This window comes from Danio rerio, chromosome 19 (assembly GCF_052040795.2).
Source record: "Danio rerio strain M-AB ecotype USA chromosome 19, GRCz13ab, whole genome shotgun sequence".
NCBI classification, from domain to species: Eukaryota; Metazoa; Chordata; class Actinopteri; order Cypriniformes; family Danionidae; genus Danio; species Danio rerio.
In genome coordinates, this window is record NC_141039.2 from 28,875,562 (window position 1) to 28,903,010 (window position 27,449).

Here is a 27,449-nt window from a genome sequence, read left to right on the forward strand (position 1 = left end):
TTCTCGTGCTCTGATTGACTTACTGCTGATCAAGTGTTTACATTTAAACCAGTTCAATATTCTGTCACCACGGCAACTGGAGTTTACACTTTAAATCCACACAAGTGTCTGAAAGTCTTGAATCCTCTGCTTGAAGCTCTTTAAACTCTCCAGTTTGACAAGTTTCATCAGTTTGTCTGATTTGAGAAGTTGATCTTCATGGAGCAGCGACACCTCAGAAGAACCAGGGCTCTTCCTGCACGCCTGAGAGACTTCTTGGTGGAGGGTGCCTCTTCTGCTCTGGATCCTGCAGCTGTGGTCAGGTTAGATCACACTTACAGCCGTGTCTCTGTTTCAGGTTTGGAGGAGCGACACGTGAAGAACGCGGCTGTCCTTCCTGACCTCCGTCCAGCAGTCACAGTGTCTTCAGAGGATGCAGGTCAGCAGACAGAGTCTCTCTCCATCCATGGCTGCAGTGTTGAGGACTATCAGGACATCTACCGCTCTGTGGTTGAGCCCATGAGGAAGAACCGATGTGGTCACCGCCGTCCCTACAGCCTGCAGCTGGGCCTGGACATCAAGCAGCGGCTGTGGGAGGCACTCGGGTGTCCTGTAGTGGAGGAGACGGAGCAGGCTGATGGACGAATAGTCATCACAGAGAGCAGATCTGGATCCAGCATTGCTCCTCGAATCCAGGTAGACATCAGTGAAGAGCCGCTGCCTGAGGAGCCCAGAAGAAAGAGGTCCAGACACTGAGAATCACACTACAGGCTGCGCATGTAAATACTGTATATACTGTACATAGTTCTAGAGCAAGTTTACAAGTAAGTTTCCTTTTTCACACACTCTTGCTTCATCAGTCGGCTGTGTTTGGTGATTGTCAGTGGGTTTGCTCATGGTTTTTAATGCTTTGCTGTGTGGTCATCAGGTTGTTTCATGTGGTTTTCTGCACGTTTATCAGGGTTTTCTGATCGGTTGTTCTCGTGTTGCGGGTCGGTCGCTGGACTCTTCAGGGTGTTTCGATGCGTTTGGTGATTTGCCGTGTCTGTTAAGTTAGGGTAGGTTAGGTTAGGGTCCCTCACGTGGTTTGCAGCTTGACGTGCTGTGAGGGCTTGTGTACATCAGTGATGCTGAGAGCTTCACCACTGGTACTTCAGATACCGGCAGGGTCACCCATAGTGGACAGGTCTCAGCTGAGATGCCCGACTAAGACAAACCAGCTGATTCTGGACAGCAGATTAGATTCTGCAGAGTTTCAGAATATCACAGACTCAAGACAATGCCAACAGCATCAGAATTACCTGAAGATGTGGAAGACACAGGTGGAACAATCGACTGAACAAAACAAAATAAAATAAATTGGTAGAAATAATAATAAAAAATGTTATGGTGAACAACTTTGCTGTATTTTTTCTTCAGCACTCTTCTACCTACATTTTTACAATGCAATTTCAGGTTTTATTATATTATAATATATTATATTATATTATATTATATTATATTATATTATATTATATTATATTATATTAGGGTATTTTATATTATTATTTAGGGCTGTCAGTTAATTATAAATGTTCATTTATTTCAATAAAATTAACATTTATTATTCAATATTACAGACTACTTATCGCAGTTTTGGTTAGCAGTTTTCTTCTGCACGCTTTTGTGTTATTTTGAACAAATTTATAGAAATTTTAAATGACACAAAGGCTAGTTTATCTGTATTTATGTCATTTTATTTTTTGGGGTAAACTATTATTTTAATCAAAGTTAATAAAAGTAAAAATAAACACTATAAAGTGTTTATAGACAGATAGCATGTAAACAAACAATGCTTTTTAACTGAGATTCTAGACACTCAGTAATAGTATTATTCAGTGATCAATGTTTCAACAATAATTGACCGTTTTGTAAAGTAAAATCATGAGGATTTAATATTGGATATCTAAACACACGAGAACAACACAAAGAAATTACCATTCTGAAGTGTTTTACGAACCTTAAGCTAGCTTTAACCTCATTAAATTGTTGTAGAGTGAACTAAAACAGCATTTGAGCTGAAGTCACAAAATTTACATGAACTAAATCTGCTTTGCACAGAAATGTAAGCGACTCCAGTGTTATGCATGTGACATTTGTAGAAAAGCCTCAAAACATAAATTCGGAAAGTATATGTTAACATTATATTGAAACATCCGTTTATACTTTTACAAAACAACTAACCACAGAGTTTTGAGATCAGAAAAAACATAAATCTGTAAACATTTTTTAGATTTTAAATGAGGAAAATAAACGTGTTTTGGATGCGACCAAAAAGGTTAGTGAGTTTACAGTTTACAACATACTTTGTAGAAATTCTGTGAATTATACTGCACAAAGCAAAATAAATAATGTTAATCAAAAGAAAAGGAGTCCGCTCTCTATGGAACAAAAATGATTGACTTGATTTTATCATGGATGTGACAGATGTAAAATTGCCACTTGTGTGACTTTAGTAAATCAAGTATAATTTTTAAAAAAACATTGACAGAGACATTTTTTTTGTATTTTTAGCTTTATGAAATACAAGCCTACTCAAAAATGTAGAAAGGGTTTCGCTATTTTGGGGATAACTTTATTTTTTCACTGAAAGGTCGACATTTAGATGGAATTGCTCATGCTCAAACAGCCACACTTATGTTATATAAAACTTTGATCACACTGTAGGTAACAGTTAAACAGCCAAAATAGCAGATATAAACATCAAAAAGCATTATCTACAGTTGAAATCTGAATTATTGGCAAAATTAAATTTTATAATTTAATTGTCATCTTCATTTTGCAACAAAGTTTGCATGTCATAAAGTTTAAATTAAATAAATAAATGCATCGCCATTTTACATATTACATTGAGGTTTACATTACATTTCATAATGAATTTTGCTGAAACCACATTTAATTGACTTTCTCCAAATTTAAGAAACATTTTTTATGATACACATTTAACTCTGTAGATTTAGTTGTGTGGTATATTTAACTACACAGAGGATTTTAGTCATCACATGTACTGTAAAGATCTTAATTATTACAGAAACATGTTGAGTGAATGACGGTTTAGAAAATGACAGTTTAATGAATAGTTATTTCGAGTTAGCTTTAGAGAAAAAGTGACAGATAATAAGAAACTGCATTAGTTTTTTTACTGTTTGTGTCTTGCACACACACAAATATCTTCAGAAATCGTGTGTAATTTTATGGAGCCTATATTGTTTTCAATGTTACCATGTTTTACCTGAAATAAGAGCTGTAATTGTATGTAATGTTTTTCTTACCCGGATGTAAAGTTTGAAGACACACAATTAACAAAAGTACTTGGGTATCTAAAGACCAAGAAATTGCATTTTAGAAAAAGGCAAAAGTTAAACAATTTAAATGTTTTTGTAAACATCATTAGTAAATGTAATTTAATAAAAAAAAAACTAACTTTCACTGCAGCATTAAAAAATGGAGTAAATCACTTAAACACAAACCTAACTTTCTCTTATTTACACACAAACTACTTAACTAATTGTTGCATGTTTCTGCATTTAATATCCATCCTTAATTTGCTGCTAATAACTTAAAAGGTGTGTTAGCTAAGTAAGCGCTAGCAAACCCACAGCTGCACCCACACCCCGACCGCTCACCAGATACTTGTTAATAAGTTCTGTAGTTATGCCTAATACGTGTTTTGAAACTAACTTACTTTCAGTTTTTTTTACCAATACAATCACTTTTAATCATTAGTTAGCGTTAACATGAACTAGCGTAGGTTAAATATCGTTAGCAAACTTCGTTACAGTACAATTTGCAAAGCTAAAACCTCACCTGCTAGCAAAGTCAGCAGTTTAGCTTGACGTATGGACTTCGCCATTCAGGTCCGCTGCTGCAAGCAGTTAGTACCGAGTCCGGCCAGTAAACATAATGCATCTGTCATCTGTTCCAGTCAATGAAAAAGAGGTAACGCCGATTTATTAAAATCAAGTTTGATGCACAGACCTGCCGCACATTGGCAGCTGCACTAATAAATTGTGTGTAAAATCACTTTAAAACATTTCCTGTACACAAAACCCACATACAAAACTCTGTACTCAAATAAATTGCAATAGTTTTACTCAAAATACTTTTATATAAAAACGGGTATATTTTAAGTAAAGAGGAAGAAAATTGATACTTTTTAGTATAAATAAATAAACTAGATTGCAATTAGCCTATCTAAAGCATATAAAGCTTAGGCTACTTTGTGAATGTAGCACTTAGGCAAGTCAATGGTTTGTTTGTAGACAATCGAGAAAAATGTTGCTTAGGGGGCTAATATTGACCATAAATGATTTTTTTTATTTTTTATTTAAAACTGTTTTTCTTTTAGCTGAAATAAAACAAATATAACTTTCTCTAGAAGAAAAAATATGATATGAAATTAGGTGAAAAATTCCTTGCTCCGTTAAACAAGTTGGAAAATATTTGAAAAATAAAAAAAAAACTCACAGGGGGGCTAATTATATTTACTTCAAATGTATGTGGACATTCTAAAATGTTTTTTTTTCATAAGATATCTTTAATTGATATTTGATTTTAAAATAATAATTTACTTTATTCATAATAACTATCTGCTGAGCCTAATTTATTTTAATTGTATTTAAATCAAAGTGTTTGTCTGTTTCTGTATTACCAATTTTGTTCAGTTCACACAATATTTACTTAAATTTACTGTAAAATTACAAAACTGGAAACAGAGAAGAACTTTTCTCGTGTTCAGATTGACTTACTGCTAATCAAGTGTTTACATTTAAACCAGTTCAATATTCTGTCACCACGGCAACTGGAGTTTACACTTTAAATCCACACAAGTGTCTGAAAGTCTTGAATCCTCTGCTTGAAGCTCTTTAAACTCTCCAGTTTGACAAGTTTCATCAGTTTGTCTGATTTGAGAAGTTGATCTTCATGGAGCAGCGACGCCTCAGAAGAACCAGGGCTCTTCCTGCACGCCTGAGAGACTTCTTGGTGGAGGGTGCCTCTTCTGCTCTGGATCCTGCAGCTGTGGTCAGGTTAGATCACACTTACAGCCGTGTCTCTGTTTCAGGTTTGGAGGAGCGACACGTGAAGAACGCGGCTGTCCTTCCTGACCTCCGTCCAGCAGTCACAGTGTCTTCAGAGGATGCAGGTCAGCAGACAGAGTCTCTCTCCATCCATGGCTGCAGTGTTGAGGACTATCAGGACATCTACCGCTCTGTGGTTGAGCCCATGAGGAAGAACCGATGTGGTCACCGCCGTCCCTACAGCCTGCAGCTGGGCCTGGACATCAAGCAGCGGCTGTGGGAGGCACTCGGGTGTCCTGTAGTGGAGGAGACGGAGCAGGCTGATGGACGAATAGTCATCACAGAGAGCAGATCTGGATCCAGCATCGCTCCTCGAATCCAGGTAGACATCAGTGAAGAGCCGCTGCCTGAGGAGCCCAGAAGAAAGAGGTCCAGACACTGAGAATCACACCACAGGCTGCGCATGTAAATACTGTATATACTGTACATAGTTCTAGAGCAAGTTTACAAGTAAGTTTCCTTTTTCACACACTCTTGCTTCATCAGTCGGCTGTGTTTGGTGATTGTCAGTGGGTTTGCTCATGGTTTTTAATGCTTTGCTGTGTGGTCATCAGGTTGTTTCATGTGGTTTTCTGCACGTTTATCAGGGTTTTCTGATCGGTTGTTCTCGTGTTGCGGGTCGGTCGCTGGACTCTTCAGGGTGTTTCGATGCGTTTAGTGATTTGCAGTGTCTGTTAAGTTAGGGTAGGTTAGGTTAGGGTCCCTCACGTGGTTTGCAGCTTGACGTGCTGTGAGGGCTTGTGTGCATCAGTGATGCTGAGAGCTTCACCACTGGTACTTCAGATACCGGCAGGGTCACCCATAGTGGACAGGTCTCAGCTGAGATGCCCGACTAAGACAAACCAGCTGATTCTGGACAGCAGATTAGATTCTGCAGAGTTTCAGAATATCACAGACTCAAGACAATGCCAACAGCATCAGAATTACCTGAAGATGTGGAAGACACAGGTGGAACAATCGACTGAACAAAACAAAATAAAATAAATTGGTAGAAATAATAATAAAAAATGTTATGGTGAACAACTTTGCTGTATTTTTTCTTCAGCACTCTTCTACCTACATTTATACAATGCAATTTCAGGTTTTATTATAGTATATTATATTATATTATATTATATTATATTATATTATATTATATTATATTATATTATATTATATTAAGGTATTTGATATTATTATTTAGGGCTGTCAGTTAATTATAAATGTTCATTTATTTCAATAAAATTAACATTTATTATTCAATATTACAGACCACTTATCGCAGTTTTGGTTAGCAGTTTTCTTCGGCACGCTTTTGTGTCATTTTGAACAAATTTATAGAAATTTAAAATGACACAAAGGCTAGTTTATCTGTATTTATGTCATTTTATTTTTTGGGGTAAACTATTATTTTAATTAAAGTTAATAAAAGTAAAAATAAACACTATAAAGTGTTTATAGACAGATAGCATGTAAACAAACAATGCTTTTTAACTGAGATTCTAGACACTCAGTAATAGTATTATTCAGTGATCAATGTTTCAACAATAATTGACCGTTTTGTAAAGTAAAATCATGAGGATTTAATATTGGATATCTAAACACACGAGAACAACACAAAAAATTACCATTCTGAAGTGTTTTACGAACCTTAAGCTAGCTTTAACCTCATTAAATTGTTGTAGAGTGAACTAAAACAGCATTTGAGCTGAAGTCACAAAATTTACATGAACTAAATCTGCTTTGGACAGAAATGTTAGCGACTTCAGTGTTATTCAATTCAATTCAGCTTTATTTGTATAGCGCTTTTACAATGTAGATTGTGTCAATGCAGCTTCACATAAATGGTCATAGTAACTGGAACAATGTGGTTCAGGTTTTAGTGTTTAAGTTCAGTTCAGTTTAGCTCAGTTCAGTGTGATTTAATCATTACTGAGAGTTCAAACACTGAGGAGCCAATTCATCGATGCGTAGCTCTACCAATCCTGAACCATGCGAGGCAGTGGCGACAGCGGAGAGGGAAAAAAAACTTCACCTGATGGGAGTGAAGAAAAAAACCTTGAGAGAACCAGACTCAGTTGGGCACGACCATTTTAATTTCTCCGCTGGCCAAAAGTCTTGTGCAGAGCTTCATTCGCCGTGGTTGAGGCTGGAAGATGGCCTCAGCGAAGACTCGTCTGTCCCTGGAGCGTCGCTGGAATCAGACTCATGTTCTCCACTCCCCACGACCATCAGCGCAGCAGCAGCTCAGGATATGGCCTGGTCCCGGATAATGAATCCTTGGGATCATCACGTCGCTGGTCTTGGATCCAATCAGTGACTCCGCATAATCTGAGGACCTCGGGATGAGTATCCCCAGGTGAAAATAGAGAATAAAGAAAATAATTAGCTTAGCTGCTGTTCATAGTGTATATAAGCAAGATGCAGAAGCCTGTGTGGAACCCGCTAGGTGATGCATTGAGAGTATGCTTTACTAAACAGATAGGTCTTTAATCTAGTTTTGAACTAGGAGAGTGTGTCTGAGCCTCGGACGTTATCAGGAAGGCTATTCCAGAGTGTAGGAGCCATGAAAGAGAAGGCTCGACCTCCTTTACTTGATTTTGCTATTCTAGGTACTACCAGAAGCCCTGAGTTTTGAGATCTTAAAGAGCGAGTTGGTTTGTAGCGAGACAGAAGGTTGGTTAGATAAACAGGAGCTAGATTATTTAGGGCTTTATAGGTGAGAAGTAATATTTTAAATTCAATACGAAACTTAACAGGCAGCCAGTGTAAGGAGGATAAAATTGGGGTGATATGATCATATTTTCTAGACCTGGTCAGAACTCTGGCTGCTGCATTTTGTACTAATTGAAGTCTGTTAATAGAGGATGCTGGGCAGCCAGCAAATAGAGCATTACAGTAATCCAGTCTCGAAGTCATAAAAGCATGGACTAGCTTTTCTGCATCTGAGATGGATAGCATATTACGTAATTTAGCGATATTTCTCAGATGAAAGAAGGCAGTTTTTGTGACATGGGATATATGATTTTCAAAAGTTAGATTGCTGTCTAATATGACACCCAGATCTTTTATAGTAGAGGTAAAGCTAACTTTGTATCCCTCTAATTGTAAATTGAGTTGCGAGATCTGCTGTGTGCAAGATTTAGGCCCAATAAGTAATAATTCTGTTTTGTCAGAGTTTAAGAGAAGAAAATTGTTGGTCATCCAGTCTTTGATGTCTTTGATACACTCAGTTAGTTTAGACAGTTCAGACGTCTCGTCAGGTTTAGTTGAAATATATAATTGAGTATCATCTGCATAGCAGTGAAAGCTGATCCCAAGTCTTCTAATAATGTCTCCCAGAGGTAGCATGTAAATTGTAAACAGTAAAGGGCCTAAAACTGATCCTTGAGGCATCCCATACTTTACTGGGCTGACTTGTGAAGGCTGTCCATTAATATTCACAAACTGGTAACGGTCAGTTAAGTATGACTTAAACCATTGTAGAGCCTGTCCCTGGACACCTGTAGACTTTAAGCGATTTATGAGGATATTGTGGTCAATGGTATCAAATGCCGCACTAAGATCGAGTAAAACTAATAGCGAGACGCACCCTCGGTCAGCAGCTAAGAGTAAATCATTGGTTATTTTCACTAAGGCGGTTTCTGTACTGTGGTGAGCCCTGAAACCTGACTGAAACACTTCAAAAATATTGTTTGTCTGCAGTAAAGAGCATAATTGAGTGGAAACAACTTTTTCTAGTATTTTAGACATAAATGGAAGATTTGAAATAGGCCTATAGTTAGCTAAGTTGTTGGTGTCTAGTTGCGGTTTCTTAATAATAGGCTTAAAAACAGCTAGCTTGTAAGAGTTTGGAACATGGCCTATAGATAAAGAAGAGTTGATAATGTTAAGAAGAGGTTCTCCTATAGCAGGTAGCAGCTCTTTCAGTAATTTTGTCGGAATTGAGTCCAGCATACACGTAGCTGGTTTAGAGCTATTTATAATTTTTATTAACTTTTCGTGTTCTATGATTTTGAAGCAGTGTAGGTTATTATTATGATTCAATGAAATATTTACAGGATTTGGAGTATAAGCCGGTGCAGAAAGTTTGGCATCTCCTATTTTCTGTCTAAAGCCTTCTATTTTATCACTGAAAAAATTCATGAAGTCATCACTACTAATTTGCGGTGGAGTAGTTCGTTCCAAGGATGACCGATTATTTGCTAATTTAGAGATGGTGTTAAATAAAAATCTAGGATTGTTATGATTATTTTCTATCAGTTTGCGCAGGTGCTCGTTTTTTTTTTTATTCGATTTTAGAGCCCTCCTATAGCTGGACATACTGTTTTTGTATGCAATTCTAAAGACCTCTAAATTAGTTTTTTTCCATTTACGTTCCAGGGCGCGGGTTGCTGTTTTGAGCGCACGAGTATGACTATTATACCATGGTATAGTTTTAATCTCTCTAGCCTTTTTTAATTTGATGGGTGCCACAGTATTTAGTGTGCTAGTAAAGATGGCATCCATACTGCTGGTTACTACATCAAGGTCATTTGAGTTTGCGGGTGCATTGAGTTATGCATGTGATATTTGTAGAAAAGCCTCAAAACATAAATTCGGAAAGTATATGTTAACATTATATTGAAGCATCCGTTTATACTTTTACAAAACAACTAACCACAGAGTTATGAGATCAGAAAAAACATAAATCTGTAAACATTTTTTAGATTTTAAATGAGGAAAATAAACGTGTTTTGGATGTGACCAAAAAGGTTAGTGAGTTTACAGTTTACAACATACTTTGTAGAAATTCTGTGAATTATACTGCACAAAGCAAAATAAATAATGTTAATCAAAAGGAAAGGAGTCTGCTCTCTATGAAACAAAAATGATTGACTTGATTTTATTATGGATGTGACAGATGTAAAATTGCCACTTGTGTGACTTTAGTAAATCAAATATAATTTTTTTAAAAACATTGACAGAGACATTTTTTTAGTATTTTTAGCTTTATGAAATACAAGCCTACTCAAAAATGTAGAAAGGGTTTCGCTATTTTGGTGATAACTTTATTTTTTCACTGAAAGGTCGACATTTAGATGGAATTGCTCATGCTCAAACAGCCACACTTATGTTGTATAAAACTTTGATCACACTGTAGGTAACAGTTAAACAGCCAAAATAGCAGATATAAACATCAAAAAGCATTATCTACAGTTGAAATCTGAATTATTGGCAAAATTAAATTTTATAATTTAATTGTCATCTTCATTTTGCAACAAAGTTTGCATGTCATAAAGTTTAAATTAAATAAATAAATGCATCGCCATTTTACATATTACATTGAGGTTTACATTACATTTCATAATGAATTTTGCTGAAACCACATTTAATTGACTTTCTCCAAATTTAAGAAACATTTTTTATGATACACATTTAACTCTGTAGATTTAGTTGTGTGGTATATTTAACTACACAGAGGATTTTAGTCATCACATGTACTGTAAAGATCTTAATTATTACAGAAACATGTTGAGTGAATGACGGTTTAGAAAATGACAGTTTAATGAATAGTTATTTCGAGTTAGCTTTAGAGAAAAAGTGACAGATATTAAGAAACTGCATTAGTTTTTTTACTGTTTGTGTCTTGCACACACACAAATATCTTCAGAAATCGTGTGTAATTTTATGGAGCCTATATTGTTTTCAATGTTACCATGTTTTACCTGAAATAAGAGCTGTAATTGTACGTAATGTTTTTCTTACCCGGATGTAAAGTTTGAAGACCCACAATTAACAAAAGCACTTGGGTATCTAAAGACCAAGAAATTGCATTTTAGAATAAGGCAAAAGTTATACAATTTAAATGTTTTTGTAAACATCATTAGTAAATGTAATTTAATAAAAAAAAAAACTAACTTATTCACTGCAGCATTAAAAAAATGGAGTAAATCACTTAAACACAAACCTAACTTTCTCTTATTTACACACAAACTACTTAACTAATTGTTGCATGTTTCTGCATTTAATATCCATCCTTAATTTGCTGCTAATAACTTGAAAGGTGTGTTAGCTAAGTAAGCGCTAGCAAACCCACAGCTGCACCCACACCCCGACCGCCCACCAGATACTTGTTAATAAGTTCTGTAGTTATGCCTAATACGTGTTTTGAAACTAACTTACTTTCAGTTTTTTTTTTTTTACCAATACAATCACTTTTAATCATTAGTTAGCGTTAACATAAACTAGCGTAGGTTAAATATCGTTAGCAAACTTCGTTACAGTACAATTTGTAAAGCTAAAACCTCACCTGCTAGCAAAGTCAGCAGTTTAGCTTGACGTATGGACTTCGCCATTCAGGTCCGCTGCTGCAAGCAGTATACCGAGTCCGGCCATTAAACATAATGCATCTGCCATCTGTTCCAGTCAATGAAAAAGAGGTAACGCCGATTTATTAAAATCAAGTTTGATGCACAGACCTGCCGCACATTGGCAGCTGCACTAATAAATTGTGTGTAAAATCACTTTAAAACATTTCCCGTACACAAAACCCACATACAAAACTCTGTACTCAAATAAATTGCAATAGTTTTACTCAAAATACTTTTATATAAAAACGGGTATATTTTAAGTAAAGAGGAAGAAAATTGATACTTTTTAGTATAAATAAATAAACTAGATTGCAATAAGCCTATCTAAAGCATATAAAGCTTAGGCTACTTTGTGAATGTAGCACTTTTAGGCAAGTCAATGGTTTGTTTGTAGACAATCGAGAAAAATGTTGCTTAGGGGGCTAATATTGACCATAAATGATTTTTTTTTTAATTTAAAACTGTTTTTCTTTTAGCTGAAATAAAACAAATATAACTTTCTCTAGAAGAAAAAATATGATATGAAATAAGGTGAAAAATTCCTTGTTCCGTTAAACAAGTTGGAAAATATTTGAAAAAAAAAAAAAAAAAAAACTCACAGGGGGGCTAATTATATTTACTTCAAATGTATGTGGACATTCTAAAATGTTTTTTTTTTTTCATAAGATATCTTTAATTGATATTTGATTTTAAAATAATGATTTACTTTATTCATAATAACTATCTGCTGAGCCTAAATGATTTAAATTGTATTTAAATCAAAGTGTTTGTCTGTTTCTGTATTACCAATTTTGTTCAGTTCACACAATATTTACTTAAATTTACTGTAAAATTACAAAACTGGTAACAGAGAAGAACTTTTCTCGTGTTCAGATTGACTTACTGCTGATCAAGTGTTTACATTTAAACCAGTTCAATATTCTGTCACCACGGCAACTGGAGTTTACACTTTAAATCCACACAAGTGTCTGAAAGTCTTGAATCCTCTGCTTGAAGCTCTTTAAACTCTCCAGTTTGACAAGTTTCATCAGTTTGTCTGATTTGAGAAGTTGATCTTCATGGAGCAGCGACGCCTCAGAAGAACCAGGGCTCTTCCTGCACGCCTGAGAGACTTCTTGGTGGAGGGTGCCTCTTCTGCTCTGGATCCTGCAGCTGTGGTCAGGTTAGATCACACTTACAGCCGTGTCTCTGTTTCAGGTTTGGAGGAGCGACACGTGAAGAACGCGGCTGTCCTTCCTGACCTCCGTCCAGCAGTCACAGTGTCTTCAGAGGATGCAGGTCAGCAGACAGAGTCTCTCTCCATCCATGGCTGCAGTGTTGAGGACTATCAGGACATCTACCGCTCTGTGGTTGAGCCCATGAGGAAGAACCGATGTGGTCACCGCCGTCCCTACAGCCTGCAGCTGGGCCTGGACATCAAGCAGCGGCTGTGGGAGGCACTCGGGTGTCCTGTAGTGGAGGAGACGGAGCAGGCTGATGGACGAATAGTCATCACAGAGAGCAGATCTGGATCCAGCATCGCTCCTCGAATCCAGGTAGACATCAGTGAAGAGCCGCTGCCTGAGGAGCCCAGAAGAAAGAGGTCCAGACACTGAGAATCACACCACAGGCTGCGCATGTAAATACTGTATATACTGTACATAGTTCTAGAGCAAGTTTACAAGTAAGTTTCCTTTTTCACACACTCTTGCTTCATCAGTCGGCTGTGTTTGGTGATTGTCAGTGGGTTTGCTCATGGTTTTTAATGCTTTGCTGTGTGGTCATCAGGTTGTTTCATGTGGTTTTCTGCACGTTTATCAGGGTTTTCTGATCGGTTGTTCTCGTGTTGCGGGTCGGTCGCTGGACTCTTCAGGGTGTTTCGATGCGTTTAGTGATTTGCCGTGTCTGTTAAGTTAGGGTAGGTTAGGTTAGGGTCCCTCACGTGGTTTGCAGCTTGACGTGCTGTGAGGGCTTGTGTGCATCAGTGATGCTGAGAGCTTCACCACTGGTACTTCAGATACCGGCAGGGTCACCCATAGTGGACAGGTCTCAGCTGAGATGCCCGACTAAGACAAACCAGCTGATTCTGGACAGCAGATTAGATTCTGCAGAGTTTCAGAAGATCACAGACTCAAGACAATGCCAACAGCATCAGAATTACCTGAAGATGTGGAAGACACAGGTGGAACAATCGACTGAACAAAACAAAATAAAATAAATTGGTAGAAATAATAATAAAAAATGTTATGGTGAACAACTTTGCTGTATTTTTTCTTCAGCACTCTTCTACCTACATTTATACAATGCAATTTCAGGTTTTATTATAGTATATTATATTATATTATATTATATTATATTATATTATATTATATTATATTATATTAAGGTATTTGATATTATTATTTAGGGCTGTCAGTTAATTATAAATGTTCATTTATTTCAATAAAATTAACATTTATTATTCAATATTACAGACCACTTATCGCAGTTTTGGTTAGCAGTTTTCTTCTGCACGCTGTTGTGTTATTTTGAACAAATTTATAGAAATTTAAAATGACACAAAGGCTAGTTTATCTGTATTTATGTCATTTTATTTTTTGGGGTAAACTATTATTTTAATCAAAGTTAATAAAAGTAAAAATAAACACTATAAAGTGTTTATAGACAGATAGCATGTAAACAAACAATGCTTTTTAACTGAGATTCTAGACACTCAGTAATAGTATTATTCAGTGATCAATGTTTCAACAATAATTGACCGTTTTGTAAAGTAAAATCATGAGGATTTAATATTGGATATCTAAACACACGAGAACAACACAAAGAAATTACCATTCTGAAGTGTTTTACGAACCTTAAGCTAGCTTTAACCTCATTAAATTGTTGTAGAGTCAACTAAAACAGCATTTGAGCTGAAGTCACAAAATTTACATGAACTAAATCTGCTTTGCACAGAAATGTAAGCGACTCCAGTGTTATGCATGTGACATTTGTAGAAAAGCCTCAAAACATAAATTCGGAAAGTATATGTTAACATTATATTGAAACATCCGTTTATACTTTTACAAAACAACTAACCACAGAGTTATGAGATCAGAAAAAACATAAATCTGTAAACATTTTTTAGATTTTAAATGAGGAAAATAAACGTGTTTTGGATGTGACCAAAAAGGTTAGTGAGTTTACAGTTTACAACATACTTTGTAGAAATTCTGTGAATTATACTGCACAAAGCAAAATAAATAATGTTAATCAAAAGGAAAGGAGTCGGCTTTCTATGAAACAAAAATGATTGATTTTATTATGGATGTGACAGATGTAAAATTGCCACTTGTGTGACTTTAGTAAATCAAGTATAATTTTTAAAAAAACATTGACAGAGACATTTTTTTTTAGTAGTTTTAGCTTTATGAAATACAAGCCTACTCAAAAATGTAGAAAGGGTTTTGCTATATTGGTGATAACTTTATTTTTTCATTGAAAGGTTGACATTTAGATGGAATTGCTCATGCTCAAACAGCCACACTTATGTTATATAAAACTTTGATCACACTGTAGGTAACAGTTAAACAGCCAAAATAGCAGATATAAACATCAAAAAGCATTATCTACAGTTAAAATCTGAATTATTGGCAAAATTAAATTTTATAATTTAATTGTCATCTTCATTTTGCAACAAACTTTGCATGTCATTAAGTTTAAATTAAATAAATAAATGCATCACCATTTTTACATATTACATTGAGGTTTACATTACATTTCATAATGATTTTTGCTGAAACCACATTTAATTGACTTTCTCCAAATTTAAGAAACATTTTTTATGATACACATTTAACTCTGTAGATTTAGTTGTGTGGTATATTTAACTACACAGAGGATTTTAGTCATCACATGTACTGTAAAGATCTTAATTATTACAGAAACATGTTGAGTGAATGACGGATTAGAAAATGACAGTTTAATGAATAGTTATTTCGAGTTAGCTTTAGAGAAAAAGTGACAGATATTAAGAAACTGCGTTAGTTTTTTTACTATTTGTGTCTTGCACACACACAAATATCTTCAGAAATCGTGTGTAATTTTATGGAGCCTATATTGTTTTCAATGTTACCATGTTTTACCTGAAATAAGAGCTGTAATTGTATGTACTGTTTTTCTTACCTGGATGTAAAGTTTGAAGACACACAATTAACAAAAGCACTTGGGTATCTAAAGACCAAGAAATTGCATTTTAGAAAAAGGCAAAAGTTATACAATTTAAATGCTTCTGTAAACATCATTAGTAAATGTAATGTATTAAATGTAATGTATTAAAAAAAACTAACTTATTCACTGCAGCATTAAAAAAATGGAGTATATCACTTAAACACAAACCTAACTTTCTCTTATTTACACACAAACTACTTAATTAATTGTTGCATGTTTCTGCATTTAATATCCATCCTTAATTTGCTGCTAATGACTTGAAAGGTGTGTTAGCTAAGTAAGCGCTAGCAAACCCACAGCTGCTGCACCCACACCCCGACCGCCCACCAGATACTTGTTAATAAGTTCTGTAGTTATGCCTAATACGTGTTTTGAAACTAACTTACTTTCAGATTTTTTTTACCAATACAATCACTTTTTATCATTAGTTAGCGTTAACATAAACTAGCGTAGGTTGAATATCGTTTGCAAACTTCGTTACAGTACAATTTGCAAAGCTAAAACCTCACCTGCGCGCTAGCAAAGTCAGCAGTTTAGCTTGACGTATGGACTTCGCCATTCAGGTCCGCTGCTGCAAGCAGTTAGTACCGAGTCCGGCCAGTAAAGATGATGCATCTGCCATCTGTTCCAGTCAATGAAAAAGAGGTAACGCCGATTTATTAAAATCAAGTTTGATGCACAGACCTGCCGCACATTGGCAGCTGCACTAATAAATTGTGTGTAAAATCACTTTAAAAACATTTCCTGTACACAACACCCACATACAAAACTCTGTACTCAAATAAATTGCAATAGTTTTACTCAAAATACTTTTATATAGAAACGGGTATATTTTAAGTAGAGGAAGTAAATTGATACTTTTTAGTATAAATAAATAAACTAGATTGCAATTAGCCTATCTAAAGCATATAAAGCTTAGGCTACTTTGTGAATGTACTTTTAGGTAAGTCATTGTGACGATGGGTTTTTTGTAGACAATCGAGAAAAATGTTGCTTAGGGGACTAATATTGACCATAAATGATTTTAAAAAAATTTTAAAACTGCTTTTCTTTTAGCTGAAATAAAACAAATATAACTTTCTCTAGAAGAAAAAAAATATGATATGAAATAAGGTGAAAAATTCCTTGCTCTGTTGAAAAATATTTGAAAAATTAAAAAAAAAAACTCACAGGAGGGCTAATTATATTTACTATAAATGTATGTGGACATTCTAAAATGTTTTTTTCATAAAGATATCTTTAATTGATAATTGATTTTAAAATAATGATTGACTTTATACATAAAAATCTGCTGACCATATTTGATGTTAATCATATTTAAATCAAAGTGTTTCATAATGTTTCTGTATTACTAATTTTGTTTCATTCACACAGTATTTGCTTTTATTTACTGTAATAAATACAAAACTGGTAACAGAGAAGAACTTTTCTCGTGCTCTGATTGACCTACTGCTGATCAAGTGTTGTTTACATTTAAACCAGTTCAATATTCTGTCACCACGGCAACTGGAGTTTACACTTTAAATCCACACAAGTGTCTGAAAGTCTTGAATCCTCTGCTTGAAGCTCTTTAAACTCTCCAGTTTGACAAGTTTCATCAGTTTGTCTGATTTGAGAAGTTGATCTTCATGGAGCAGCGACGCCTCAGAAGAACCAGGGCTCTTCCTGCACGCCTGAGAGACTTCTTGGTGGAGGGTGCCTCTTCTGCTCTGGATCCTGCAGCTGTGGTCAGGTTAGATCACACTTACAGCCGTGTCTCTGTTTCAGGTTTGGAGGAGCGACACGTGAAGAACGCGGCTGTCCTTCCTGACCTCCGTCCAGCAGTCACAGTGTCTTCAGAGGATGCAGGTCAGCAGACAGAGTCTCTCTCCATCCATGGCTGCAGTGTTGAGGACTATCAGGACATCTACCGCTCTGTGGTCGAGCCCATGAGGAAGAACCGATGCGGTCACCGCCGTCCCTACAGCCTGCAGCTGGGCCTGGACATCAAGCAGCGGCTGTGGGAGGCACTCGGGTGTCCTGTAGTGGAGGAGACGGAGCAGGCTGATGGACGAATAGTCATCACAGAGAGCAGATCTGGATCCAGCATCGCTCCTCGAATCCAGGTAGACATCAGTGAAGAGCCGCTGCCTGAGGAGCCCAGAAGAAAGAGGTCCAGACACTGAGAATCACACTACAGGCTGCGCATGTAAATACTGTATATACTGTAGTTCTAGAGCAAGTTTACAAGTAAGTTTCCTTTTTCACACACTCTTGCTTCATCAGTCGGCTGTGTTTGGTGATTGTCAGTGGGTTTGCTCATGGTTTTTAATGCTTTGCTGTGTGGTCATCAGGTTGTTTCATGTGGTTTTCTGCACGTTTATCAGGGTTTTCTGATCGGTTGTTCTCGTGTTGCGGGTCGGTCGCTGGACTCTTCAGGGTGTTTCGATGCGTTTAGTGATTTGCCGTGTCTGTTAAGTTAGGGTAGGTTAGGTTAGGGTCCCTCACGTGGTTTGCAGCTTGACGTGCTGTGAGGGCTTGTGTGCATCAGTGATGCTGAGAGCTTCACCACTGGTACGTCAGATACCGGCAGGGTCACCCATAGTGGACAGGTCTCAGCTGAGATGCCCGACTAAGACAAACCAGCTGATTCTGGACAACAGATTAGATTCTGCAGAGTTTTAGAAGATCACAGACTCAAGACAATGCCAACAGCATCAGAATTACCTGAAGATGTGGAAGACACAGGTGGAACAATCGACTAAACAAAACAAAATAAAATAAATTGGTAGAAATAATAATAAAAAAATGTTATGGTGAACAACTTTGCTGTATTTTTTCTTCAGCACTCTTCTACCTACATTTTTACAATGCAATTTCAGGTTTTATTATATTATATTATATTATATTATATTAAGGTATTTGATATTATTATTTAGGGCTGTCAGTTAATTATAAATGTTCATTTATTTTAATAAAATTAACATTTATTATTCAATATTACAGACCACTTATCGCAGTTTTGGTTAGCAGTTTTCTTCTGCACGCTTTTGTGTTATTTTGAACAAATTTATAGAAATTTTAAATGACACAAAGGCTAGTTTATCTGTATTTATGTCATTTTATTTTTTGGGGTAACTTATTATTTTAATTAAAGTTAATAAAAGTAAAAATAAACACTATAAAGTGTTTATAGACAGATAGCATGTAAACAAACAATGCTTTTTAACTGAGATTCTAGACACTCAGTAATAGTATTATTCAGTGATCAATGTTTCAACAATAATTGACCGTTTTGTAAAGTAAAATCATGAGGATTTAATATTGGATATCTAAACACACGAGAACAACACAAAAAAATTACCATTCTGAAGTGTTTTACAAACCTTAAGCTAGCTTTAACCTCATTAAATTGTTGTAGAGTGAACTAAAACAGCATTTGAGCTGAAGTCACAAAATTTACATGAACTAAATCTGCTTTGCACAGAAATGTAAGCAACTCCAGTGTTATGCATGTGACATTTGTAGAAAAGCCTCAAAACATAAATTCGGAAAGTATATGTTAACATTATATTGAAACATCCGTTTATACTTTTACAAAACAACTAACCACAGAGTTATGAGATCAGAAAAAACATAAATCTGTAAACATTTTTTAGATTTTAAATGAGGAAAATAAACGTGTTTTGGATGAGACCAAAAAGGTTAGTGAGTTTACAGTTTACAACATACTTTGTAGAAATTCTGTGAATTATACTGCACAAAGCAAAATAAATAATGTAAATCAAAAGGAAAGGAGTCGGCTTTCTATGAAACAAAAATGATTGATTTGATTTTATTATGGATGTGACAGATGTAAAATTGCCACTTGTGTGACTTTAGTAAATCAAGTATAATTTAAAAAAAAAAACATTGACAGAGACATTTTTTTTTTTTGTATTTTTAGCTTTATGAAATACAAGCCTACTCAAAAATGTAGAAAGGGTTTCGCTATTTTGGTGATAACTTTATTTTTTCACTGAAAGGTCGACATTTAGATGGAATTGCTCATGCTCAAACAGCCACACTTATGTTGTATAAAACTTTGATCACACTGTAGGTAACAGTTAAACAGCCAAAATAGCAGATATAAACATCATAGCTGTAATTGTATGTAAAGTTTTTCTTACCTGGATGTAAAGTTTGAAGACCCACAATTAACAAAAGTACTTGGGTATCTAAAGACCAAGAAATTGCATTTTAGAAAAAGGCAAAAGTTATACAATTTAAATTTTCAGTAAACAAGTAGTTTTAATTTAAAATAAATAAATTATTCACTGCAGCACAAATTTTTTTTGGATTAAATCACCTAAATACAAACATAACTTTCTCCCACTTAAACGTAAACTAAACTAATTGTTGCATGTTTCTGCATTTAACAGTCATCCTTAAAAGGTGAGCTAGCTAAGTAAGCGCTAGCAAACCCTGCATCCACACCCCGACCGCCCAACAGAGACTTAATAAGTTCTGTAGTTATGCCTAATAAGTGTTTTAAAACTAACTTTCAGATTTTTTTTTTACCAATACCATCACTTTTTATTATTAGTTAGCGTTAACATAAACTAGCGTAGGTTAAATATCGTTAGCAAACTTCGTTACAGTACAATTCGCAAAGCTAAAACCTCACCTGCTAGCAAAGTCAGCAGTTTAGCTTGACGTATGGACTTCGCCATTCAGGTCCGCTGCTGCAAGCAGTTAGTACCGAGTCCGGCCAGTAAAGATGATGCATCTGTCATCTGTTCCGGTCAATGAAAAAGAGGTAACGCCGATTTATTAAAATCAAGTTTGATGCACAGACCTGCCGCACATTGGCAGCTGCACTAATAAATTGTGTGTAAAATCACTTTAATAACATTTCCTGTACACAAAACCCACATACAAAACTCTGTACTCAAATAAATTGCAATAGTTTTACTCAAAATACTTTTATATAAAAACGGGTATATTTTAAGTAGAGGAAGCAAATTGATACTTTTTAGTATAAATAAATAAACTAGATTGCAATTATGTAAAGCATATAAAGCTTAGGCTACTTTGTGAATGTAGCACTTTTAGGCAAGTCATTGTGACGATGGTTTTTTTTTGTAGACAATCGAGAAAAATGTTGCTTAGGGGACTAATATTGACCATAAATGATTTAAAAAAATTTAAAACTGCTTTTCTTTTAGCTGAAATAAAACAAATATAACTTTCTCTAGAAGAAAAAAATATGATATGAAATAAGGTGAAAAATTCCTTGCTCTGTTAAACAAGTTGGAAAATATTTGAAAAAAAAAAAAAAAAAACTCACAGGAGGGCTAATTATATTTACTTCAAATGTATGTGGACATTCTAAAATGTTTTTTTCATAAAGATATCTTTAATTGATAATTGATTTTAAAATAATGATTGACTTTATTCATAAAAATTTGCTGACCATAATTGATTTTAATCATATTTAAATCAAAGTGTTTGATAATGTTTCTGTATTAGTAATTTTGTTTCATTCACACAGTATTTGCTTATATTTACTGTAATAAATACAAAACTGGTAACAGAGAAGAACTTTTCTTGTGTTCAGATTGACTTACTGCTGATCAAGTGTTTACATTTAAACCAGTTCAATATTCTGTCACCACGGCAACTGGAGTTTACACTTTAAATCCACACAAGTGTCTGAAAGTCTTGAATCCTCTGCTTGAAGCTCTTTAAACTCTCCAGTTTGACAAGTTTCATCAGTTTGTCTGATTTGAGAAGTTGATCTTCATGGAGCAGCGACGCCTCAGAAGAACCAGGGCTCTTCCTGCACGCCTGAGAGACTTCTTGGTGGAGGGTGCCTCTTCTGCTCTGGATCCTGCAGCTGTGGTCAGGTTAGATCACACTTACAGCCGTGTCTCTGTTTCAGGTTTGGAGGAGCGACACGTGAAGAACGCGGCTGTCCTTCCTGACCTCCGTCCAGCAGTCACAGTGTCTTCAGAGGATGCAGGTCAGCAGACAGAGTCTCTCTCCATCCATGGCTGCAGTGTTGAGGACTATCAGGACATCTACCGCTCTGTGGTTGAGCCCATGAGGAAGAACCGATGTGGTCACCGCCGTCCCTACAGCCTGCAGCTGGGCCTGGACATCAAGCAGCGGCTGTGGGAGGCACTCGGGTGTCCTGTAGTGGAGGAGACGGAGCAGGCTGATGGACGAATAGTCATCACAGAGAGCAGATCTGGATCCAGCATCGCTCCTCGAATCCAGGTAGACATCAGTGAAGAGCCGCTGCCTGAGGAGCCCAGAAGAAAGAGGTCCAGACACTGAGAATCACACCACAGGCTGCGCATGTAAATACTGTATATACTGTACATAGTTCTAGAGCAAGTTTACAAGTAAGTTTCCTTTTTCACACACTCTTGCTTCATCAGTCGGCTGTGTTTGGTGATTGTCAGTGGGTTTGCTCATGGTTTTTAATGCTTTGCTGTGTGGTCATCAGGTTGTTTCATGTGGTTTTCTGCACGTTTATCAGGGTTTTCTGATCGGTTGTTCTCGTGTTGCGGGTCGGTCGCTGGACTCTTCAGGGTGTTTCGATGCGTTTAGTGATTTGTGATGTCTGTTAAGTTAGGGTAGGTTAGGTTAGGGTCCCTCACGTGGTTTGCAGCTTGACGTGCTGTGAGGGCTTGTGTGCATCAGTGATGCTGAGAGCTTCACCACTGGTACTTCAGATACCGGCAGGGTCACCCATAGTGGACAGGTCTCAGCTGAGATGCCCGACTAAGACAAACCAGCTGATTCTGGACAACAGATTAGATTCTGCAGAGTTTCAGAAGATCACAAACTCAAGACAATGCCAACAGCATCAGAATTACCTGAAGATGTGGAAGACACAGGTGGAACAATCGACTGAACAAAACAAAATAAAATAAATTGGTAGAAATAATAATAAAAAAATGTTATGGTGAACAACTTTGCTGAATTTTTTCTTCAGCACTCTTCTACCTACATTTATACAATGCAATTTCAGGTTTTATTATATTATATTATATTATATTATATTATATTATATTATATTATATTATATTATATTATATTATATTATATTAAGGTATTTGATATTATTATTTAGGGCTGTCAGTTAATTATAAATGTTCATTTATTTCAATAAAATTAACATTTATTATTCAATATTACAGACCACTTATCGCAGTTTTGGTTAGCAGTTTTCTTCGGCACGCTTTTGTGTTATTTTGAACAAATTTATAGAAATTTTAAATGACACAAAGGCTAGTTTATCTGTATTTATGTCATTTTATTTTTTGGGGTAAACTATTATTTTAATTAAAGTTAATAAAAGTAAAAATAAACACTATAAAGTGTTTATAGACAGATAGCATGTAAACAAACAATGCTTTTTAACTGAGATTCTAGACACTCAGTAATAGTATTATTCAGTGATCAATGTTTCAACAATAATTGACCGTTTTGTAAAGTAAAATCATGAGGATTTAATATTGGATATCTAAACACACGAGAACAACACAAAAAAATTACCATTCTGAAGTGTTTTACAAACCTTAAGCTAGCTTTAACCTCATTAAATTGTTGTAGAGTGAACTAAAACAGCATTTGAGCTGAAGTCACAAAATTTACATGAACTAAATCTGCTTTGCACAGAAATGTAAGCGACTCCAGTGTTATGCATGTGACATTTGTAGAAAAGCCTCAAAACATAAATTCGGAAAGTATATGTTAACATTATATTGAAACATCCGTTTATACTTTTACAAAACAACTAACCACAGAGTTATGAGATCAGAAAAAACATAAATCTGTAAACATTTTTTAGATTTTAAATGAGGAAAATAAACGTGTTTTGGATGAGACCAAAAAGGTTAGTGAGTTTACAGTTTACAACATACTTTGTAGAAATTCTGTGAATTATACTGCACAAAGCAAAATAAATAATGTTAATCAAAAGGAAAGGAGTCGGCTTTCTATGAAACAAAAATGATTGATTTGATTTTATTATGAATGTGACAGATGTAAAATTGCCACTTGTGTGACTTTGGTAAATCAAATATCATTTTTTTAAAAAACATTGACAGAGACATTTTTTTAGTATTTTTAGCTTTATGAAATACAAGCCTACTCAAAAATGTAGAAAGGGTTTCGCTATTTTGGTGATAACTTTATTTTTTCATTGAAAGGTCGACATTTAGATGGAATTGCTCATGCTCAAACAGCCACACTTATGTTGTATAAAACTTTGATCACACTGTAGGTAACAGTTAAACAGCCAAAATAGCAGATATAAACATCAAAAAGCATTATCTACAGTTGAAATCTGAATTATTGGCAAAAATAAATTATTTAATTTATTGTCATCTTCATTTTGCAACAAACTTTGCATGTCATTAAGTTTAAATTAAATAAATGTCATTTTACATATTACATTGAGGTTTACATTACATTTCATAATGAATTTTGTTGAAACCACATTTAATTGACTTTCTCCAAATTTAAGAAACGTTTTTTATGATACACATTTAACTCTGTAGATTTAGTTGTGTGGTATATTTAACTACACAGAGGATTTTAGTCATCACATGTACTGTAAAGATCTTAATTATTACAGAAACATGTTGAGTGAATGACGGTTTAGAAAATGACAGTTTAGAGAATAGTTATTTCGAGTTAGCTTTAGAGAAAAAGTGACAGATATTAAGAAACTGCGTTAGTTTTTTTACTATTTGTGTCTTGCACACACATAAATATCTTCAGAAATCATGTGTAATTTTATGGAGCCTATATTGTTTTCAATGTTACCATGTTTTACCTGAAATAATAGCTGTAATTGTATGTAATGTTTTTTTTACCTGTATGTAAAGTTTGAAGACCCACAATTAACAAAAGCACTTGGGTATCTAAAGACCAAGAAATTGCATTTTAGAAAAAGGCAAAAGTTATACAATTTAAATTTTCAGTAAACAAGTAGTTTTAATTTAAAATAAATAAATTAAACTTATTTACTGCAGCACAAATTTTTTTGGATTAAATCACCTAAATACAAACCTAACTTTCTCCCACTTAAACGTAAACTAAACTAATTGTTGCATATGTTTCTGCATTTAACAGTCATCCTTAAAAGGTGAGCTAGCTAAGTAAGCGCTTGCAAACCCTGCATCCACACCCGACCGCCCAACAGAGACTTAATAAGTTCTGTAGTTATGCCTATTAAGTGTTTTAAAACTAACTTTCAGATTTTTTTTTTTACCAATACCATCACTTTTTATCATTAGTTAGCGTTAACATAAACTAGCGTAGGTTAAATATCGTTAGCAAACTTCGTTACAGTACAATTCGCAAAGCTAAAACCTCACCTGCTAGCAAAGTCATCAGTTTAGCTTGACGTATGGACTTCGCCATTCAGGTCCGCTGCTGCAAGCAGTTAGTACCGAGTCCGGCCAGTAAAGATGATGCATCTGTCATCTGTTCCGGTCAATGAAAAAGAGGTAACGCCGATTTATTAAAATCAAGTTTGATGCACAGACCTGCCGCACATTGGCAGCTGCACTAATAAATTGTGTGTAAAATCACTTTAAAACATTTCCTGTACACAAAACCCACATACAAAACTCTGTACTCAAATAAATTGCAATAGTTTTACTCAAAATACTTTTATATAAAAACGGGTATATTTTAAGTAGAGGAAGCAAATTGATACTTTTTAGTATAAATAAATAAACTAGATTGCAATTATGTAAAGCATATAAAGCTTAGGCTACTTTGTGAATGTAGCACTTTTAGGCAAGTCATTGTGACGATGGTTTTTTTTGTAGACAATCGAGAAAAATGTTGCTTAGGGGACTAATATTGACCATAAATGATTTTAAAAAATTTAAAACTGCTTTTCTTTTAGCTGAAATAAAACAAATATAACTTTCTCTAGAAGAAAAAAATATGATATGAAATAAGGTGAAAAATTCCTTGCTCTGTTAAACAAGTTGGAAAATATTTGAAAAAAAAAAAAAAAAACTCACAGGAGGGCTAATTATATTTACTATAAATGTATGTGGACATTCTAAAATGTTTTTTTCATAAAGATATCTTTAATTGATAATTGATTTTAAAATAATGATTGACTTTATTCATAAAAATTTGCTGACCATAATTGATTTTAATCATATTTAAATCAAAGTGTTTGATAATGTTTCTGTATTACTAATTTTGTTTCATTCACACAGTATTTGCTTATATTTACTGTAATAAATACAAAACTGGTAACAGAGAAGAACTTTTCTCGTGCTCTGATTGACCTACTGCTGATCAAGTGCTGTTTACATTTAAACCAGTTCAATATTCTGTCACCACGGCAACTGGAGTTTACACTTTAAATCCACACAAGTGTCTGAAAGTCTTGAATCCTCTGCTTGAAGCTCTTTAAACTCTCCAGTTTGACAAGTTTCATCAGTTTGTCTGATTTGAGAAGTTGATCTTCATGGAGCAGCGACGCCTCAGAAGAACCAGGGCTCTTCCTGCACGCCTGAGAGACTTCTTGGTGGAGGGTGCCTCTTCTGCTCTGGATCCTGCAGCTGTGGTCAGGTTAGATCACACTTACAGCCGTGTCTCTGTTTCAGGTTTGGAGGAGCGACACGTGAAGAACGCGGCTGTCCTTCCTGACCTCCGTCCAGCAGTCACAGTGTCTTCAGAGGATGCAGGTCAGCAGACAGAGTCTCTCTCCATCCATGGCTGCAGTGTTGAGGACTATCAGGACATCTACCGCTCTGTGGTCGAGCCCATGAGGAAGAACCGATGCGGTCACCGCCGTCCCTACAGCCTGCAGCTGGGCCTGGACATCAAGCAGCGGCTGTGGGAGGCACTCGGGTGTCCTGTAGTGGAGGAGACGGAGCAGGCTGATGGACGAATAGTCATCACAGAGAGCAGATCTGGATCCAGCATCGCTCCTCGAATCCAGGTAGACATCAGTGAAGAGCCGCTGCCTGAGGAGCCCAGAAGAAAGAGGTCCAGACACTGAGAATCACACCACAGGCTGCGCATGTAAATACTGTATATACTGTACATAGTTCTAGAGCAAGTTTACAAGTAAGTTTCCTTTTTCACACACTCTTGCTTCATCAGTCGGCTGTGTTTGGTGATTGTCAGTGGGTTTGCTCATGGTTTTTAATGCTTTGCTGTGTGGTCATCAGGTTGTTTCATGTGGTTTTCTGCACGTTTATCAGGGTTTTCTGATCGGTTGTTCTCGTGTTGCGGGTCGGTCGCTGGACTCTTCAGGGTGTTTCGATGCGTTTAGTGATTTGTGGTGTCTGTTAAGTTAGGGTAGGTTAGGTTAGGGTCCCTCACGTGGTTTGCAGCTTGACGTGCTGTGAGGGCTTGTGTGCATCAGTGATGCTGAGAGCTTCACCACTGGTACTTCAGATACCGGCAGGGTCACCCATAGTGGACAGGTCTCAGCTGAGATGCCCGACTAAGACAAACCAGCTGATTCTGGACAACAGATTAGATTCTGCAGAGTTTCAGAAGATCACAGACTCAAGACAATGCCAACAGCATCAGAATTACCTGAAGATGTGGAAGACACAGGTGGAACAATCGACTGAACAAAACAAAATAAAATAAATTGGTAGAAATAATAATAAGAAATGTTATGGTGAACAACAATGCTATATGTTTTCTTCAGCACTCTTCTACCTACATTTTTATGAGATTGGAGGGTTTTATTTTATTATAGTATATTATAGTATATTATATTATACTATTTTATATTATTATTTAGGGCTGTCAGTTGATTATAAATGTTCATATAGTTCAATAAAATCAACATTTATTATTCAATATT

General features: G+C 35.6%; 5 protein-coding genes across 5 annotated transcripts; all 5 read left to right on the forward strand.

Annotated features, from left to right (window-relative positions):
* Positions 1 to 4,811: 4,811 nt before the first annotated feature.
* On the forward strand, positions 4,812 to 6,119 carry LOC147832574 (uncharacterized). Its single transcript, XM_087295819.1, has 2 exons — positions 4,812 to 5,008; positions 5,081 to 6,119. Exons 1-2 carry the CDS (start codon positions 4,942 to 4,944, stop codon positions 5,476 to 5,478), a joined length of 465 nt encoding a protein of 154 aa, XP_087151945.1. The 5' UTR covers positions 4,812 to 4,941; the 3' UTR covers positions 5,479 to 6,119.
* Positions 6,120 to 12,158: 6,039 nt separating this feature from the next.
* LOC147832576 (uncharacterized) lies at positions 12,159 to 13,664 on the forward strand. The gene is made up of 2 exons (XM_087295818.1): positions 12,159 to 12,553; positions 12,626 to 13,664. Exons 1-2 carry the CDS (start codon positions 12,487 to 12,489, stop codon positions 13,021 to 13,023), a joined length of 465 nt encoding a protein of 154 aa, XP_087151944.1. The 5' UTR covers positions 12,159 to 12,486; the 3' UTR covers positions 13,024 to 13,664.
* Positions 13,665 to 17,112: 3,448 nt separating this feature from the next.
* LOC147832577 (uncharacterized) lies at positions 17,113 to 18,419 on the forward strand. The gene is made up of 2 exons (XM_087295822.1): positions 17,113 to 17,311; positions 17,384 to 18,419. The coding sequence occupies exons 1-2, from the start codon at positions 17,245 to 17,247 to the stop codon at positions 17,779 to 17,781; spliced, it is 465 nt and encodes a 154-aa protein (XP_087151948.1). The 5' UTR covers positions 17,113 to 17,244; the 3' UTR covers positions 17,782 to 18,419.
* Positions 18,420 to 21,266: 2,847 nt separating this feature from the next.
* Positions 21,267 to 22,558, forward strand: LOC147832578 (uncharacterized). Its single transcript, XM_087295820.1, has 2 exons — positions 21,267 to 21,446; positions 21,519 to 22,558. The coding sequence occupies exons 1-2, from the start codon at positions 21,380 to 21,382 to the stop codon at positions 21,914 to 21,916; spliced, it is 465 nt and encodes a 154-aa protein (XP_087151946.1). The 5' UTR covers positions 21,267 to 21,379; the 3' UTR covers positions 21,917 to 22,558.
* A 3,402-nt stretch (positions 22,559 to 25,960) lies between these two features.
* LOC147832579 (uncharacterized) lies at positions 25,961 to 26,716 on the forward strand. The gene is made up of 2 exons (XM_087295821.1): positions 25,961 to 26,157; positions 26,230 to 26,716. The coding sequence occupies exons 1-2, from the start codon at positions 26,091 to 26,093 to the stop codon at positions 26,625 to 26,627; spliced, it is 465 nt and encodes a 154-aa protein (XP_087151947.1). The 5' UTR covers positions 25,961 to 26,090; the 3' UTR covers positions 26,628 to 26,716.
* Positions 26,717 to 27,449: the final 733 nt, after the last annotated feature.

Coding starts and splice junctions, on each gene's coding strand:
- LOC147832574 (XM_087295819.1), top strand. CDS start 4,942: ATGGAGCAGCGACGCCTCAGAAGAACCAGGGCTCTTCCTGCACGCCTG. Junction 5,009..5,080: donor GAGAGACTTCTTGGTGGAGG/GTGCCTCTTCTG, acceptor TCTCTGTTTCAG/GTTTGGAGGAGCGACACGTG.
- LOC147832577 (XM_087295822.1), top strand. CDS start 17,245: ATGGAGCAGCGACGCCTCAGAAGAACCAGGGCTCTTCCTGCACGCCTG. Junction 17,312..17,383: donor GAGAGACTTCTTGGTGGAGG/GTGCCTCTTCTG, acceptor TCTCTGTTTCAG/GTTTGGAGGAGCGACACGTG.
- LOC147832579 (XM_087295821.1), top strand. CDS start 26,091: ATGGAGCAGCGACGCCTCAGAAGAACCAGGGCTCTTCCTGCACGCCTG. Junction 26,158..26,229: donor GAGAGACTTCTTGGTGGAGG/GTGCCTCTTCTG, acceptor TCTCTGTTTCAG/GTTTGGAGGAGCGACACGTG.
- LOC147832576 (XM_087295818.1), top strand. CDS start 12,487: ATGGAGCAGCGACGCCTCAGAAGAACCAGGGCTCTTCCTGCACGCCTG. Junction 12,554..12,625: donor GAGAGACTTCTTGGTGGAGG/GTGCCTCTTCTG, acceptor TCTCTGTTTCAG/GTTTGGAGGAGCGACACGTG.
- LOC147832578 (XM_087295820.1), top strand. CDS start 21,380: ATGGAGCAGCGACGCCTCAGAAGAACCAGGGCTCTTCCTGCACGCCTG. Junction 21,447..21,518: donor GAGAGACTTCTTGGTGGAGG/GTGCCTCTTCTG, acceptor TCTCTGTTTCAG/GTTTGGAGGAGCGACACGTG.